General features: G+C 42.6%; 2 protein-coding genes across 11 annotated transcripts in view; one reads left to right on the plus strand and one right to left on the minus strand.

Annotated features, from left to right (window-relative positions):
- Window positions 1-60: 60 nt before the first annotated feature.
- Window positions 61-19339, minus strand: part of LOC135111167 (beta-1,3-galactosyltransferase 5-like) — a 77744-nt gene continuing 58465 nt past the window's right edge. For 5 of the 10 annotated variants that reach the window (XM_064024220.1, XM_064024219.1, XM_064024224.1 and 2 more), the window contains 9 exons: window positions 15673-15845; window positions 14149-14230; window positions 12893-13090; window positions 10563-10787; window positions 9218-9328; window positions 7988-8144; window positions 7456-7581; window positions 6901-7203; window positions 63-457 (listed from right to left, as the gene is read on the minus strand). In XM_064024220.1, coding sequence (XP_063880290.1) covers window positions 344-457; window positions 6901-7203; window positions 7456-7581; window positions 7988-8144; window positions 9218-9328; window positions 10563-10787; window positions 12893-13090; window positions 14149-14230; window positions 15673-15781 — 1425 coding nt within the window. In that variant the 5' untranslated portion in view covers window positions 15782-15845 and the 3' untranslated portion in view covers window positions 63-343. Of the gene's footprint in view, window positions 458-6490; window positions 7204-7455; window positions 7582-7987; window positions 8145-9217; window positions 9329-10562; window positions 10788-12892; window positions 13091-14148; window positions 14231-15243; window positions 15263-15416; window positions 15492-15672; window positions 15846-17835; window positions 17972-19339 lie in introns of those variants that run through there. The other 5 variants (XM_064024221.1, XM_064024228.1, XM_064024226.1 and 2 more) reach the window with 5 other exon arrangements.
- LOC135111168 (beta-1,3-galactosyltransferase 5-like) lies at window positions 450-6120 on the plus strand. The gene is made up of 5 exons (XM_064024229.1): window positions 450-865; window positions 1111-1347; window positions 2980-3090; window positions 3580-3802; window positions 4590-6120. The coding sequence occupies exons 1-5, from the start codon at window positions 747-749 to the stop codon at window positions 4932-4934; spliced, it is 1035 nt and encodes a 344-aa protein (XP_063880299.1). The 5' UTR covers window positions 450-746; the 3' UTR covers window positions 4935-6120.

The following is a 19339-nucleotide window of genomic DNA, read 5'->3' on the forward strand; positions in this document are numbered from 1 at the left end:
GGGTTGATCTAGAGTATTTAAGTGCCTAATTCAATGTTCACAATCACAAATTAATTGAAAGTTATATCTTTGAAGGTCCCTTAGTGGCAGATGCCTCGGCTGCAACTACTAAACCCCATGCCACAGCCACTGGCAGTGGCCAGAAATAGTAGTGCACGGGAGTTTGACGAGTTACCCGATGTGAATTCCTTAGCTGAGATTTATAATTCAATGCACACCTTTCTACCACCCCATGAAATACAATCAAATGAAAACTTCCTATACGAATCTAGAGGGTTGTGTTATCTGATAGTGAATGATATATCCAAGCAGCGGCTCGTGTACTGTACTGTACCACCTCCATTCATGAAGAGGCGGCGGGCGTGAGCGGCTTGTGTATCGTGTCGGCAGTGACGCCAACCATCCCTAGAGACCCAGACACTGATGTTAGACTGACGTTCGAGTGAAATCGTTCCTTCTGAAAGAAAGAACAACGATGGATTATGGACCTAGTAAATGTGGAGCAAGAAACGAAGTGTCAGGATCAGCAGTGGCTGAATACTTATATTAATTGTTTTGCTTCACACACACAGACACACACACACACACACACACACACACACACCACCACCACCACACACCACCACCACCAACAACAACAACGAAGACGCTGACGACGAGAGAAGTATAGTGATGGAAGAGTGAATGCGGCCAACAAATGTGCAATTTATAAGGACGGAGCGAGCACTCTGAAGGACTTAGTAAAAATGAGGGGTGCGCGACATGCCTTTATATGGTTTTGTGTGGGGATTGCTGTTCTGGTGGTGGTGCTGTGCCTTACGCTGCCTCCTTTCCCACACATGATGAAAGCCTACCGGATCACACGGTACGTGTATCAGTTAACTAATCAGTCATCTATTTTGAATAGTTTACTCGTACAATGTCGTATATTTCACACATGCGATAGTAACAATTGCCTGTAATGACAAAATAACATTATTTATTGGTATACATATGTTAATTCCACTAAAGCATATCTTAAATACATATCGGTAAAACTCTCCCCAAAACTTTTACCAACTTGCAGTATGGAAGTAAATTTCCTTCCTTACATGAGAACTCGTTTCACAGTACACCGAAATTCGTAAAGGAGAATTTCACGTTGACGATTGATGGGTCCACGGTGAACCCAATAGTCGGACAAATCACTTGGCTGGAGGACCTCTCGTGGAGGGACCCGCCTGTGTGCAATGAGAGCGCTCCCTTCATCCTAGCCGTGGTCATCACAGCTGTGGAGAACTTCGAACGAAGGGAGCGGGTAAGGAGCACCTGGGCCAGCCCGGAATTCTACCAATACACTGGCATCAAGTGAGTCTTACAGTTCAGTCATATACATAAGAATATTAAAAGAAATAAGGAAAACTGCAAAAAGCGACCAGGCTTACACGTGGCAGTCCATGTATGAAATAAACCTATTTCCACCTATCATCCCCATCCATAAACCCGTCTAATCTCTTAAAGCTCCCTAATGTCTTAGCACTAACAACATGGTTACTGAGTCTACCACTCTATTTGAGAACCAATTTCTTCTTATCTCTTTCTTAAACCTAAATTTTTCAAGCTTGAACCCGTTATTTCTTGTTCTATCCTGGTTGCTAATCCTAAGAATTTTGCTTGCATCCCCCTTGTTATAACCCTTATACTACTTTAATACTTCCATCAGGTCCCCTCTTAACCTACGTCTCTCTAAAGAATGTAAATTTAACAGCTTCAATCTCGCTTTGTAAGGAATACTCCTCATCCCCTGTACCTTTTTAGTCATTCTCCTTTGTACTGGTTCTTATAGACCTATATCTTTCCTGTAATGTGTGGGCCAGAAGTGCACAGCGTAGTCTAGATGAGGTCTGACCAACGCCAAATATAACAGAGAACAGACATCAAAGTTGAGGATATCATGGCGTTGTTTATGTGCCACTCCATCAAAAGCAATCTTGTTTTGTGTAACATGTACAGGAGAAACCACTAAGTATATACATTCCCTTGTACACTCCGAGATCAAATCATTCACGGCGGCAGGCAAGAAAATCCTATGTTAGTTGCAAGTTTCGAGTATCATTTCAAAAGAGGCCACTTACAAAAAATAAATAAATAAATAAATAAAAATTAAAAATAAATGAATAAATAAAATTAAAATAAAATTAAATAAATAAGTAAATAAATAGATAAATAAATAAATAAATAAATAAAATAAAATAAAATAAATAAATGAAAAATAAAAAAAAAAATAAGCAGCTGTCTCATTTTAGGTATATGAATTGCTTACAGTTACTCAAATGAAGTAAAAATTATGCCATTAGCAGTTCAAGAGTTAAAAGAGGAAAGAAATCCGTAGCGAGTTCGACTTGGAGCAGATCTTAACTGTATTAGTTATGTTGAACCTGAACACCTTTGATCAAGTCACTGTACTTCTTGCTTCTGAAGAGCACAACGCCATTGCATGAACGTACGTAACTACACTGCTTCGTTCAGCAAGTCTTGAATCATTTAGACTGTGGTCTGCAAGTTGCAAGTTTGGAGCCATTAGCTACTGTCTCATAAATGTCCCAAAAAGTCATCTATGGGATGTCCCTTACACCGCGTGATAACTCCAAAATAGTATTTACATCATGAAGAATTCAGGCAAACACAGGGGGCAGGACTTCTCCGTGTCGTGTGACGTTGAGGTTCCGAGTACGGAGCGGAAGTGATGACTTGTCTACTGACGAGGTGGTGAACTGAAGACGAACTTGTCTGCGTATATACCTGTAAGCGTCACACACACACACACACACACACACGTTTTGGTTCTCTTCATATCCACTCAAATGTCACGATGATTTAATTGTATATCATTATTATTATTTTTTTTTTCAATCCAGTAGAATAATTTTTTGGGGAGGACTGTACATGATATACAATAATATGCATTAGTATCTATATATTACTTTGTGTTTTCCTCAGAGCAGTGTTCGTGGTGGGATACCCGAACAGTAAAACGCTGCAGGAGTCCTTGGATGACGAAATTGATAAATACGAGGACATAATACAGGCTGACTTCATGGACACTTACAGGTAAAAACAAATAAATAAAAAATAAATAAATAAATAAATAGATGATAAAAAAAAATAAATAAATAAACCAAGAGCATGAGAGAACGGGCATTAGACTGAAAATGACTAAATTTATATAATCTTGGGCAACACGGAGTACTACTGGTGTTTAATTTTTTTTATAAGACCACCAGTTCTTCGTGTTACTAAGTGATGTATGTAAGCTTCGTCTTTCTCATCTGATGTCAATTCTTTCTCATGCTTCTAACAAGATTCACACGTCTATAAACAGTCTTTGGTGATATTCTTCCGTACATAGTTGCAATACCCGATGCAATACCGTGGTTAATTATTTTAATCACATTCCGTTCAGTGTTATCAAGGGATACTGTAAGAAATTTCAAAATAGTAAACCATCCAACCTCTCGAAAACATAAAAAAAAACTTTTCGTCCAGTTATTTCACACTTAGATTAACAAGTCCTGGCGTTACCTTTTCTTTTCCTCGCAGAAACCTTACTTACAAAACTATCTCGTGGCTATCGTGGGTCAAGGATTGGTGTCCCGGCACTCCCTTCATCGCCAAAATCGACGATGATGTGGTGGTTAATCCCTTCAACCTCCGCCTGTATCTGAATGAGTACCTCCTCATAAACCCCTCACCCAGACAAATCCACGGGCGGGCCAGGTTCCGGGCCAAGCCGATGAGAACAAGCAAGTGGGCAGTGACAAAGGTGATGATTTATATACAAAGTCTTGGGCGAACAACTCAAGGAGGGAGAAGTAGGGAAGGGGAACATGGGCGGTTGGAGATTAGGATTTGAACTAGAAATTTATGAAGTCAGTATCGCACAGGTGTCATCATCATCAAGAACACGGATGGTGAAAGTACTGAAATTGCTAATGAAAAGTTTCACTTCTCTAGTTAAGGTGATGCCGTGAACCGTGAAACAGGGAAGATGACCACTGTTCAAACTCAGCCTATTGACGTAGTTTTGTTACCCTCAATAACAAAGAGGTCCTGAAAAATGGAACACTGTCTCATAATACGCGGTGGAGAATGAGGACACAAGTGCAAGAGGCCTGAAATATGCAACGACAGACAGAAACAGTACACTGAAATAAGGAGCCATCCATCTTTCTTTCTATCAGGCAGACCTTGACAGATAAGGGTGGGAGAGTGGGAACACAGTGGGAACAGTGCTGGTGACTGGGAAATAAGCGTGTGTGTGTGTGTGTGTGTGTGTGTGTGAGTGTGTGTGTGTATCTTTCTTATAATATCGACGTAACTTTTTTTTAACGTATAGTCTCCTTTCCATGTTACACTTTTTTTCGTTTTTGTTTTTGTTTCTTTAGAGTAAACATGTAGCTAGTGAAATGCAACACAAGAATGACAATCAGAGACCAAAGGAGTCGGAGGGTTGAGGACTTTACTATTGACAAAGATCATCTCCACTGGTAATACACCTCTGACCCTTGTAAGTATGTCTGTGTAACTCATGTAACTTGTTTGTAATTCAGGAGGAGTACCCGCTGGAGCATTACCCGCCCATCGTACTCGGGTCTGCCTACATCGTGGACCGCAACACTGTGGACATCCTGCTGGCCTATGTCCCCTACGTGCCTATGCTGTGGCTGGAGGACGTCTTCTTAACGGGGTTAGTGGCGAAGAGGGCAGGAATCAAACTGAAGCAGGTTGAAAGGATGCTCTACTCCGGGAGACTCAGCCGAAGACTTTACTCCGGGTCGCAGGTGTTCCTTGTCGACCCCAAAGAGAATGAAGTGAAACAGGCGTGGGAAGGGATTGTCAGATACTCTAAAAAGAGTATATCTAAATTAAAATATGGATATTACAATGGTGTATGACTAAATTTTCCTGCACACCGTCTTGTCCTCCTTCATACAATCAGTGGGCCGAATTCAGAAACGCTCTGCTCTCTCACCTCGACTATTTTCCAGGGCCACAGATAATCAGTGGTTTTCAAGGATATTTTTCGTGTTAACAGTGTAGAAATGGTATTGATCTGTCATTAAAGCCATGAAGAAACACTCTAAAAACCGGTGTCACTTCAATTAGATCCTTTTGAAAGTAGTGGAGGTGCAAACAGAAGTATTTCAGAATATGGTTCACTGAGTGGCAGTCAGCGGCACTGGTCTGGTCGCCATGCTTTACGTCATCTGTATCATGCACCACATTAAACATCATCTATCATTAATCTATTCCTACACCTTGGAGATAAATTACTCTGGTGGCAAGGATGTGGATTAATGAAATTTACCCGACTCTCTTTATTCCACCGCTTCCCCACTTCCTGACACAGCTGACACGATTTGGAGTTCGAATCGCTCATGCCTTGGCATTACTATTTTTTGGGTCTTCGTGCACCTCACAATCCTCTTCCCCATGCTGTTGCCTTCTACCTGACACGACTGCCATCTTTCCTGCCTCATCTTACTGCTGCTGCCAATGTACTGGCAAATGTTATGTTCTCCAAAGATTGAAGGGAAACCCGACATAATGGGTTGCTGCTTACTTAAGTAAAAAGTAAATGAAAAGGAGGTTGGTGTGAAGCAACCAGTTGTTAGACCACTAGCTGGTCAGGATATAGGCTACCTCAGCAACAGCCAACCCAGATACCCAGAGGACAAGAAGGCACAACAACAAGACTGGAGTTGTGGGAATCACGGTTAGTTATTCGTCAGTGAATTTCATAGAATGGAGAAAGATGAATGCTATATACTTACAAAATTAGGAAGTATCATATCGGATGAAAGACTAAATGATTTCCACCCGAGATCATAAGTTGAATAAATATAACAGTAACACCATAAGAGCGACTTCACTGTAGCATTTCCTTGCACGTGAGTAAACATGCCCACCTGTCAGGTCAGGTGTCAGCTTCTCGTAGTTCCACTTCATCTCGCCGAGTGGTGTGTGTGTGTGTGTGTGTGTGTGTGTGTGTGTGTGTGTGTGTGTGTGTGTGTGTGTGTGTGTGTGTGTGTGTGTGTGTGTGTGTGTGTGTGTGTGTGTGTGTGTGTGTGTGTGTGTGAAGCAGCGCTATACACTAGCCAAGTAATGAACTTTCTGAAGCGCGAAGGGGAACCACTGAGGCTGCCGTGCTGCACTGATGCCTCTGCAACATTTTTATGCTGAGCAGACGTTTCACACCATGAGGCAGACAGACTTGTCTCGAGGATTTCGGACAGCCGTAACATAAATAGTAGCATGGAAAAATGTTAACTTTTGATAACAGAATATAATAATCATCGAAATCAATGTTTCAAGCAATATGTGATGTACATAAAGAACAAATAGCGACTGTTGTGAGTCATTATGATGGATGAGAGCGCGGCTGTTCAAGGATCTTACGTAAAGCGTCAACACTTGCATATTCGTACACTATACACTCAAAGACGCACACTTTTATGTTGTAAGGTTTATTTAATAAATGTAATATATTTGAAAATTGGTATATAAAACCTAAAAACTACAAGGAAAGCTCCTCAGAATAACAGTAGAGAAAAATATTTTAACACCATTTGGCGGCGGAGTTGAGCAGATTGTTTCGTTCTGAAAAGAACGTCGTTAAACGTCGTTAAAAGTAAAAATAAAAATCTCTTATATTGGAAGTTCCCTTATCGCATCCGGGCAGTGTGGTGAACTGTGCAACACTATACAAACATGCGTCGACAAGAGATAATGGTTGTTCCTGAAATGGATTGATCATTGCACACATAAATATCCACAGTGAATCAATTTAAGTGCAACATCTAAAAAATCAACACACACACACACACACACACACACACACACACACACAAGACGCTATACCTTTGGAGCAAATTTTAAAATCTCCTTCCACGCCGTCTCCCTTCCCTTTGGCACATTCTCCTCCAGAATGGCATGCGAACCATTGTATAGGCTCGGCCCCGCCTTGAACGTGCTCACTGGCCCGAAGATCTGTACGTGCCTCAAGCCCGCAGCGTGCGCCACCAGCCCTGTCGTGTACACGTCCTCTAACTTAATTAGCGGGACGTAAGGAGCCACTCTCAACAGCTCCCGCGCCGCTGCCCTGCCCACCAGGTACGCCGGTCCGTGCACGAATGGGGGAAAGACATTTTCGGGATACTCGTCCTGACAGGAAGAAACGATAAAGCCCCGTGTTATAACAGATCACGTGATGGTGGGAGACGATTAAAAAAAAAACAGAATGCCAAACGACAGAAATAACCTACAGAACATGTAACAGATAACAGAACATGCCTATAAACAGTGGCTGAGGTGTACCTTGAGGGAGGACGCCACCAGAGCCCCGCCCACTTCATGCTGCAAAATACCTCTTGGGAAATATGCACACAGGAAGAAGATGCAGCGGATATTACTTACTAAAGAGACGGCCCATTTGGTGGTGCGGAGAGGGTAAGGCTGGGCGTCATAGCGGCCGTAGATGTGCTTCTCTGCCGGGTTGGTGTTTGGGGGCGCCTGGAACAGCTCGTCGTTTGGTTGAATACCCTGGCGGGAATACACAGTCAATGGGAGTCAATGGGAGATAACGGGCAGATACTAAAGGAAGCACAAGCCCTGGATAGTTACTGTTGTCTAATTTGAACTTCATGACTTTGAAGTAAAGCTAAATTTCGATTTCACCTTATTATTTTTTGTTAGGGTAAATCGGGACCTGAGAGAGAGAGAGAGAGAGAGAGAGAGAGAGAGAGAGAGAGAGAGAGAGAGAGAGAGAGAGAGAGAGAGAGAGAGAGAGAGAGAGAGAGAGAGAGAGAGAGAGAGAGAGAGAATCAGATCTCGGTCAAGTGGGCTACAGACTACGAACCAGAAGAAGCGAGGGGAAAAAAAATCAATCCTTGCACATCAAAGCTCCTCTCAGTCCCTTTCATCCTGCCAGACAGCCTACCGGGCCTACCTTGGGGACGGGCGGGTGTTGTAGGATGTCCTGAAGGAAGACTTTCAGGTGGAAGGGGTTCACCAGCACGTCATCATCGATCTTCGCCAGGAATTGAACTTCGGGACACCGCGTGATGCCCCAGGTAAGCAGCGAGAGGGTCTTGTACGTCAGGTTCCTGCAGGATACTTCAGCACGTCACTATCATCTTCATTTATTCATCGTTTTCTTTACTCCACGTCCCTTTATTATTGTTTCATTACTATAGCTTATCGTGTCTTATTATTTCAGTGTATGTATATTTCCTTATCTATAGTTCATTATTTGTTATCACTCATACCTTATAATTTCTTAATATTTCACTGGATGTACATTTCCTCATCTATTTTCAATTATTTTTCATTACTTATACTTTATAATTTCTTACTATTATTTATTATTTGTTACCAGCAACTATTTATTTTCTTCTGTTGCATTCAAACACTAACTAACTGAACTGATGAAAAGCAGTACTCTATTTTCATCAGCTAAGTATCGTGTCATCACCATCATCAGCACTTCTGAAAACACTACTCTTCACTAATTCAACTAACTAATTAACTAAAACCTGCCTTACATTTCCACCCTTAATGCCCTCCTCTAACAGCCCTTTTCTCTCTTTCTCTCTCCCTCTCTGGCTACCTAAGGATCTGCCCTAGTAAGAACGTATCCTCCCAGCTCTCAGCCACTCCTGGTCTTATGTATCTATGAAATGTTTATCTTCACTCTATCCTATATTATTAGTACTACTATTACTATCACTGTTATTAATCTCATCAATATGTTTGGAGACACGAGTACACAAAGCTCAAAACAATAAGTGACAGTGGATACATCAAATTAATACAATAAAAAGAACTAAAAAGGAACAGCTGAGGATAGAGGGAGGTACTGAGAAAATTACATAGCCTTAACTGTGCCTTATCTACAAAATATCAGATAATCACAAACTGGAGTGGGGTATATGAGATTTGGCTGTGATGACGCCCACAGACCATAATGCTGTGTCACTCACCACCTCTACCCACGCACACTCAAACACCGGCGGCCAGCAGAGATAGGAGAGGCTGAAAAAATGTGACCGATGGAAACAGATGACGATCACACACACACACACACACACACACACACACACACACACACACACACACACACACACACACACACACACACACACACACACACACACACCAAGAATAAGGTAACACTCACGCGTAACTATCGATGAAGTTGTACTGGATAATGTCGCCGTGAGTTCGCACCTCCTCTTCAAGCATCTGTTGCTGTGCCTTATCCTGCGTGGCGCCCACTACGAACACCGTCCTGGAAAGGGGGTGGGGGTGTGTCCAATGAGGATTACAGTGAAATTATAACGGCACATAAGAGTATACTGCCACAATGGATGCAATTTCATTTGTCAGCCTAGGAAACAGTGATGAAAAAGGACCAGGGCTTAAGACGTTTACTGTAAATGGATAGATGAATTGATAAACCCTATCACTGCACCAGGAGTAATGCATGAAATCTTTATATGCATCTACAAGAAAATAGGGGATTAAAAAGAACATATTTTGCAATTTTTATCCAGTTTAGAGATAGAAAATGGGTGTAGAATAAGTAAAGGTGTCTCAGAGGGGTTAGTAATTAAGGAAACACGTGCAAAAGATCAAAGGGTTATTAAAACACCTTAGCTTGCAGTCCTGGAAGAAAATTGGAGTGTGGTGACTTGGTCGAGGTTTTCAATGCGTGGTGGGGTTTAAAGGTTCCTGCTATTAATGAACAGGTTGGGGCATGGTAGATAAATAAAGAGAAAGGCAGGCATTTGTTCACAAATCTTGTGGTGAAAAGTAAAAGAGACTTAGTCAAATAATGAGTAAGGATCCGACTGAGCACTTGAAGAGATTATATAAGCTTTGAGTGAGGAAGAAAAAAGATTCATATGAAGAGTTGTTCTGTGTTAACCAACCGACTAAAGACTTGTGCTTTATATTGACACTGACTAGGAAATCTCTCGTCTGGGATAATCTATTCTCAGGAAAACAGAACAGAGGTATCTAGAGTTCTATTTTGTTAATGCAGACAAAATTTTGCACTCTTCCTTGACTGCCAATAATAATATCACACACACACACATCGACCCTAATTCCCTGTTATGTGGAATACTGAAAACCTAAGACTTAGAAGTGATGCTGCGGCCATCTTTCAGCACACTCTTCAGAGACGCCCCTTCTCCTTCTCTTTCACTGCCATCCACCGAAACTAAACACACCTCTGAGTCTAGTTAAGAACCAATCATATTCCTAAATACTTCTGTTCCGCACTTGCACTGATTTCAAAAGGCCCTAGTTTACGTTACATGAGCTTTCAAGGGTGTTTTTACGGTTGTAGTGACAAAATAACGAGATTTCTACATCATTAACAGGAGAACCATCCTTGAAAATCCGGCTAATCTTCTCTGTGGTCTTTGAAAATAGTCGTGGTGAAAGAGCAAAGCGTTTCAACCAAATATGGAGGCAACGGAAACACAAAAGGGGTGAAGACAAGCTAAACCACTCACTTTATGAGCGTGTGAGGGTACCAAGCAGCTCGGCCCCAGGTGTCCCTAATGAAGTTTCTGCGACTGTCATGGGCCACAGCAGTCACCACGAGGGCCACGGCGAGGGGCGGCGGGTCGGCGGTGCGGCACAGGTGGTCAGGGTCGTGACGCCACTGCACCTGTTCAGGGATGAGGTTCACCTTGGGTCTCCTTTCGAGATTCAGTCGCTTGCGGGAAAGGATGAACCTGGCAAAGGAGAAGGAATGCTGGCGGGAACGAGGAAGAGTGGGTGAGGCTATTGTGATTGAGCAAACAGCCCACCCTCTCCCCCAACACACACACACAAGAACAGATGGATCCTTGTACCGTTAAGACTGATACTGAAACAAGACTGACTGACTGACTCTCTCTCTCTCTCTCTCTCTCTCTCTCTCTCTCTCTCTCTCTCTCTCTCTCTCTCTCTCTCTCTCTCTCTCTCTCTCTCTCTCTCTCTCTCTCTCTCTCTCTCTCTCTCTCTCTCTCTCTCATCTGAAATATGAATATAATTAAATGTGATTTTTAAAAACATTAGGATACTTCTTAAAGACTGAAAATTCCCTTCTCACCAGTTCCTTTCAAACCGGGCCTTGAGTGTGGCATGCGCTCCTGTAACGCTCATAACTGATACCACCGATATACACAGGAGACAATATCTTTGGACAAACACAATAAGTAGTGAATATTTTCCATGCGTGTTATCATCACCCGTGAAGGCGTTGGTGCAGGCGGGCGACAAAGGCACACTGGCGACATTTATTGCAGAACTTCAAAGCCTACATGCAAGAAACGCCTGGATACTACCCTCGTGTGTACCCAGACCCCTCTCATAATGTGCCCTGCCTAGTGCTATGTGTGGGTAGTGTGACAACAGACATCTTCCGCGCGTAAAGTTGTTTAAACGTTCTTGTTGATTTTTTTATTTGATAGATTTATTTATTTATTATTATTTTTTTTTTTTTGTGAGTCGTATATAAATGTAATATTTTTTTTTAATCAGATCTGAGTGAAGGTATTTGAGTGAAGCAAGAGAGAAAGAAAAGGCGTGACCATGGGATATGAGAGGGATGGGGAAATGAAATGAGTACTGGAGGTATATCAAGGATCTGGCAATGATATTAATGAGTTATTTCACGGTAGTCTGAAGGGAAAAAAAGTAAATAAATAAATAAAAATTAATTTCAGAAAAAAAATATATATATAGCTGTCCATAACAATGAAGGCTGCTTGTAATATTCAATCAAAGTTATCTGATAGCAACAATAATAAAGAAAGTAAAAGCCTCTTATCTCAAGGACTTGATAAACTGTAAAAACTACAGCTGCACACTACAAATTATCACAGAAGATTTTAAGTACGGATCCCTTAAGATAAGACGACAATAATGATGAAACTGTGCGAAGTCTACAGCTGCATGCTGCATGCTATTTACTTATGAGTACATAATACACGGAAAGAAAGTGGTTCCTAACAAAGAAATGCTACTTCCATGGAAAGCTTGAATACCACAGCCAGGAGAGCTGCGGGAAACTCTATGGCCACTTTTGCTTAAGAACAACATAGAGGAAATAGGAGACAGAGGCTGTGATAAAGAGCTTAACAGATGGCAAAGTTTAAAAGTATTTGAAAAGCGTGTCTGCAAAGTAAATGCTGAGTGTGTGGCGCGATGTACGCTGAACTCACAAAGATAACGAGGATTAAAGTTTGTTGCCGCAGAATGGCAAGAGTCAAACCTGGTGGCGAAGACAGTCCTGGTATCGGCTAGGATTAAGATTTCCGTGGCAGAATATTTAAATTGTACTCAACTGAAAAAAATGAATAAAACATTACATTTAATAAATACAAATACACATTTTTCACATACATATGATGCAAAAATACAAATAAACGAGTCATTCAGCAGGTTTTAGTAAGAAAGGCTGTGGAGTCACCCTCACCAGCAGCTTTACACCCGCATATTTGTAACTGAACAGCGAAACGGGAACTACTGACACAATCCCTGCTTTTGCCAAGAGAAATGATTTATAAAAGAACAATAATTCAGCGATGTTTAGACTCTACTCGCATCACACCGGAGCGTTCGATCGCGACAATATATGGTTCACCTCGCGTCCCAACACCACCTCATTAGACAACCGGAAATAGTCCAATCAGGCAAGTATATATATATATATATATATATATATATATATATATATATATATATATATATATATATATATATATATATATATATATATATATATATATATATATATATATATATATATATATATACACACACACACACACACACACACACACACACAACTCACTTAAAGCGGTGTGGGTGGCGGGAAGCATCAATGCTGTTACCAGAGGTCGAAAGGCTGCTGGCGGGATGTGTCGAGTTTTCTTGGCCGTTCTGCAAAGCCTTCTCCAGTAGTGACTCGTCGTACGTCGTCCCATCCAGCCCCGCCGCTTCTGTGCTCCACGGCCATTCCAGCTGGATGACGTGTACTGGCCTGAGGAAGCTAAACACCTCATGTTAGTCCGTTGCGTCACCGCTAAAAGTTTTGGATACAAATGTCACGCTCTGTAACCATACTGTGGCTGAGGCGTTAGGCAAGGTGCAAACACTTCACGTGGATGATGATCAGGTAAACATCAATTAAGTCATATACTCACTGTGGATAAGCAAAGACTTCGTTATTTAACATGCATTAAAGACAGATGGTTATGTAAGATGGTGTGTGTGTGTGTGTGTGTGTGTGTGTGTGTGTGTGTGTGTGTGTGTGTGTGTGTGTGTGTGTGTGTGTGTGTGTGTGTGTGTGTGTGTGTGTGTGTGTGTGTGTGTGTGTGTGTGTGTGTGTGTGTGTGTGTGTGTGTGTTTAATGCTGCAGACCAGAAAAGAGGAAAGAAAAAAAAATATATCTGGATTAATTTCCTCGCGGCGCGCCATAAACATGACAGCCTTACACATCTGTATTCACGTTCGCTTTTTTTTTTTTTTGTATGCTTCAACGTGCCGAGCGAGCAGCACACCTGTATTGTATTCCAACAAGAAGGGTGTCCTTTATACGTGGCGAGCACGGTCCTACATACAAATTCAGCACTTGGCCTGGAGAGAACAATGATGGAGGCAATACACAGAACTTTCCTTTATGGGGAGAGAAAGGGATATAATGCAGGGGCGGAGCATCAGATGTTTCCGTCGACACGTAATAAATCGTAATGCAGTGCCAAAACATATGCAGTGCCAAAACCCCACACCTGCACAGCTTTGGGTCACTACACTGGGTGCATCGTACAGGGACTGATTTTCTCTCTATCACCTGCATAAGTAGGAATCGTGATACCTGCGATCCTCACCTTAAATATCTTTTTCTCCGTGACTTTCTTAAATGCTAATCCGCAGTACAGAACCACCAATAACATTTTGCGAGTGGCACCTCCGTGGGTCTTTTATTTATTTACTGCTCTTTTTTGTTGGCCAGTGCCCCTCTTACATAAAATAAATAAATAAATAAATAAATAGATAAATAAAGGCATCTATAGAGGAAGCATCACCGTCGCTGAGACCACCCCTTACCTGGGCAAGAAGAAGTAGGTGAGAAAGAAGGCCAGCGCGGTGATCGCCACCCATCCAGGAGAGAAGAGGCGTATCCTCCACACTAGTTACGGGAAAGGAGAGACGAGGAGGTAAACACGGTGACAAAAAATAACATACTAACGGTAATGCCAATAATAATGATGATAATAGTGGTGGTGGTGGTGGTGGTGGTGATTAACCGAAGTGATGAAATATGACGAGAAGAAGAAATTATCAAACAGGAAATACGAAAAAAAGCGTCATAACAGCAAGCGTATCCGCAATAACTTAAAAAACAATTATAAGGCCGATAACAACGATGACAACAATATCAGCACTTCCAAAGATGAAGCTGAACTAAGGAGGGATGGGTGTACACCGAATAGAGCCAAAAAAATGATCCAAAATTATGAGAAGTGTCTTGAAGCCTCCCTTCTGAAAGAGTTCAAGTCACAGGCAGGGAGAAATACCGAAGCAGGCAGGGAGTTCATGAATTTACCAGTTAAGAGATGAAAGATCGAGAATACTGGTTAAATATTGTATTAGGTAGGTGGACTGAATAGTACCTCCGAGTAAGCCAGCACCTACAGCACACCAAAGCCACAGAAATGTACACCGGAACAGTTCAGTTTGTGCAAGCGAACACGAAAGCTAAAGGAGATGTATCAGTAAGAGAGAGAGAGAGAGAGAGAGAGAGAGAGAGAGAGAGAGAGAGAGAGAGAGAGAGAGAGAGAGAGAGAGAGAGAGAGAGAGAGAGAGAGAGAGAGAGAGAGAGAGAGAGAGAGAGAGAGAGAGAGAGAGAGAGAGAGAAATAAAGGAATCAAACTATTCGATTTCTAGAGGAGACAAGTGAGATCCGGTTTCTCTCTCTCTCTCTCTCTCTCTCTCTCTCTCTCTCTCTCTCTCTCTCTCTCTCTCTCTCTCTCTCTGTCAACATGTCCCTCTCCCTCTCTCCTCGCAGCATCACTTCCCTCATCTCCTTCTCACTTCCAGCTTCTTCCTCTCTCTTGCAGGATCTCTCTCTTTATCCCCCTCTCACTTTCAGCACCTCCCTCTCTCTCTTTCTTTCACAATCCCAACACCACTTCCTCTCACTTCCAGTACGTTCCTCTCATTTCCAGCATCACGGCCGGCATCTTTCTCTCACTGCCAGCCTCTCCCTCTCACTCCCACCACCTCCCTCTCACTACCGACATCACTCCCACTCCTCAGCCACAGGCACCTCCACTTCTGTCTCCACCCGGCTTGGCCCTCTCACTCCCACTCACTCCACGGCTTCCCACTCGCTCGCTCGGCCACGGACTCGGCGCTAGGACTGCCGCCCTGCACCCGCCACTAATCAATACCAACACACACACACACACACACACACACACACACACACACACACACACACACACACACACACACACACACGCGCACACACACACACACACGCACACAAATACGCGCGCGCACTTCTACCTAAGCTCAAGCACACACTCACGCACGAACGTCAGCAAGCAAGCAAGCAAGCATACACACCTTTATTTCCGGAAGCTTTGAGTGTGTCGCGCAGTCTCCGAAGAGTGGCCGTCGGGAGTGCCATGTCTTGCCAGGATCTCGCGTGGTTACCGTATTTCTTCTCTTCCATCTCAACTGGGACGCTCTATCAAGGATGCAGCTGCAACGCCAGTCTTGATCCCGCAGAGAAATAGCTGGACACATATGAAAATCGTGTTTAGTTAAGTGGAGGGTGGCTCAGTATGAAAAAGCATTTACCACGTCCTACTCTGGCTTGGTTACCTCAACATTCGCTTCCAGCACTGAACACCTTGCAGTGGGGTACTCGGAACTACGATCATCGCACTACCCGACAAAAAGAAATGTTAAATTTATTTTTCTTTTGCTCAGGATGACTAACTTGTCATACAACCAGCTCGGCACTTTGGTGACATTACGGGAACATTTTTTTCTAATGGTAATCACTGTGATATGCAATGCAGTGTAAAGGGCATTGCTTATACGCGTTTTGCTGCATGTCCCAATCAAATCCCCAACAAGAACAAAACTTTTTTTTGGTTCTGACGGCAACTCTCATGGCTGTGTTCAGTACGGAGCTACGAGACAAAACATCACACAAGGGTACATGGCACATCACAGCACCAATACAATAATAATGCTGGTGATTATTTACAGTCGTCAGTAGACTCAATACAAATGAGTGTTTTGAGAGAACGGTGTCAGGGCGGCAGGAGAGGGTCACTCACTCGAAACGCGCGCCACGCCCCAACCACTTGATGTTTGTAAACAAACAGCCGGCAATGATGGCGGCGTAGCATCTCGTGAATCTTGAGTCTAGCAGCATTCATGTCAATTGCACGTTAATGCTGGGCCTTTAGCGTTAGCAAGAATGCCTCAGTAGGTAATATCACCGTTGTAGAATGAGAGGTTTAAGTAGTGAAAGTAATACAATCAAGTGTATAATGAACAGAGGTCGTGATGTGTGGTCCTCGGGAAATTTTCCTCTAGCTATAGTCTTCAAATACCATTTTTTTTTTTTTTTCCGCCACAGATGTCTCTGAAACAACTCACAGATTTGTCCTCACTGAAGAAACATTGCATGTCACTATGGGAATAACTTGAGGTAAGATTACATTATTCTTTCAGAAAATCTTTGGCAGGATACCGCGGCTGAGTGGGCTACATTTATTCACATGATAAGTGTACACACACACACACACACACACACACACACACACACACACACACACACACACACACACACACACACACACACACACACACACACACGTGGGTGGGCATGGTTGTGTTCTGTGTTCTTGTATAAACTTTGTAAAAGTAACTTGAAAACAAACATTTTTGTCTTTCTACCTTTCTCCACAATGATGAGGCGTCTTTTCTTGACAGTAACTCATGCTATACTTCCTCAAATTAGAAAATACCATGGAAAATAGGCGTAAGCGAAAATTCATTGGCACACTATTGTTGATTATTGAATAATACTAGTACGGTTTGAAAAGAAGTGAAGATCTACATTATATAATCACTAGAATTTTCTGCTAGTTTCTGTACATGCGATTTACTGAATCAATGCGAGTCCTATCAATCTTTCCTCCATACACACGCCACGAATTGCGTACACCTCCTGTGGGCCAAGACAGGCGGCGACATTCATCACCAGTCAAGTTCATGGCACGGACGAACTGTCGAGTGATGCAGCAGTGCACGTGTTGGCTTCACTTCAAGATCTTCCCTGCGCATACACTTTTATAACGTCAGTAATCGTTTATATTTACAAATTTCACTGTAGTACAAGAAAAGGAGGAAGAAGAAAACGTTTAGTCATTCCTTTACCATAAGCGAAGGCGTCAAATTGTCTGGTGATTGTACTTCATTACACATTGAAAATTAAAAGGCAGCCAGAAATCGCGTACCTCCGCTGGCGCAGTGCAGCGATATGCAAGTGTGTGGGGCAACGAGTGTTACATTGCGGACCGTTAGACACAAACCCAAGCGGGTAAAAACCAGCTAGCCAACACAACTCTGCCGAAAATAAGTGGATATAATTATTCTATTCGTCACTTAGATGATGTTTGATAACCAGACTAGTAGCCTAAATAAAAAAAATTAAAAAATCCTCTTTTCACTGCATACACGTTGGACACAAAGACGATTGAGCCTTACCTACGATGAAAACAAAGCAGGAACAACAATAACGATCACAGGAGAGGCCACACAGATTTGACAGTCTACACATTTTCACCATCTCGACACGACTGAGTCCAGAAGATTGCCTCCGCCAAGGCCAGCTCGTGGTGATGGTTGCCAGACCCTCACACTGACGCCTCCCTGCACCAGTACGCACTCAAACGTGTTCGCTTGCAGTAAGTGCACGAGGCAAGTGAATCATTAAATATATCATCTCCCTCAGCCAATCGGTCTCTCAATCAGTCAGCCAGTCAGTAACTCGGTTGGACAGTAAGTTACTTAGATAGTCAGTCAGTCGCTCAGTTAGCCTTCCATTTAATCAATTAAACAGTTATTCGGTCACAGTCTTCAGTCACTTAATTAATCTGTCCCTCGGTCAGTCAGAGTCTTATGAAGTAAAAGATAGTATTTCAATCCTCTTGGCAGTTATGTCACACAATAGTCTCTCTCTCTCTCTCTCTCTCTCTCTCTCTCTCTCTCTCTCTCTCTCTCTCTCTCTCTCTCTCTCTCTCTCTCTCTCTCTCTCTCTCTCTCTCTCTCTCTCTCTCTCTCTCTCTCTCTCTCTCTCTCTCTCTCTCTCTCTCTCTCTCTCTCTCTCTCTCTCTCTCACCTAGCGTTCCCTGAAAGGTGGAAGCAGCGACATCAGAAAGGACAATAATAATTCCTCGCCTTTCTACCAAGAGCCAAGGAACAGTTCACCAGTGTTCAGCACGAGTGGCAACCCAAGACAGGCAGTGAAATTAAACATGGGAGGGACTTCATGTCGAACTAAATGTCGGTAAAGATCACCATTCATATAATTACCAAAACTTGATTTACATACTAGATGCTTTATTGTCGTTTCTTTGGTCACACACACACACACACACACACACACACACACACACACACACACAGAGCTGTAGTTTTTTTTTCTTTTTCCATCCTGTGTGTGTGTGTGTGTGTGTGTGTGTTGATGTTGGGAAAGGGAAGGAAGGGATGGGAAGGGAAGCGCTTGTAACAGTAACATTCAGAATCTCCCCTCTCTTACAACATGGGGCGTGTTGTCAGGAGTAGCCATACCCATACTAATAACTAACTAATGCTCTCCGGATCATGACGACACAACTTCACCCCACACTTCAAGACAGTTGTCAGTTTATCCTTTTGTTTATCACCTTTTATCATTATCATTATTACTATTATTATTTACTTTTGTTACAACGATATTCTCTTTATGAATATGCCGGCAAGATACGAGAGAGAGAGAGAGAGAGAGAGAGAGAGAGAGAGAGAGAGAGAGAGAGAGAGAGAGAGAGAGAGAGAGAGAGAGAGAGAGAGAGAGAGAGAGAGAGAGAGAGAGAGAGAGAGAGAGAGAGAGAATGAATCATGCTATTCTTCTGTTCTCCTTCAATTCCCTGACGGTGATCTTGTTCGCACTTAGGAAGGAATACAAATGAACAGCAAGGAAGAACAGCAGCAGACATTTTGGCCCTTACTA

The sequence above is a fragment of the Scylla paramamosain genome, chromosome 21, assembly GCF_035594125.1.
Source record: "Scylla paramamosain isolate STU-SP2022 chromosome 21, ASM3559412v1, whole genome shotgun sequence".
Taxonomy (NCBI): Eukaryota; Metazoa; Arthropoda; class Malacostraca; order Decapoda; family Portunidae; genus Scylla; species Scylla paramamosain.

What these genes read in the sequence shown, in the direction of transcription:
- LOC135111168 (XM_064024229.1), top strand. Translation starts at nt 747, where the DNA reads ATGAGGGGTGCGCGACATGCCTTTATATGGTTTTGTGTGGGGATTGCT. An exon ending in AAAGCCTACCGGATCACACG is followed by an intron (nt 866 to 1,110) that starts GTACGTGTATCA and finishes CTCGTTTCACAG; the next exon opens with TACACCGAAATTCGTAAAGG. An exon ending in GCAAGTGGGCAGTGACAAAG is followed by an intron (nt 3,803 to 4,589) that starts GTGATGATTTAT and finishes TTTGTAATTCAG; the next exon opens with GAGGAGTACCCGCTGGAGCA.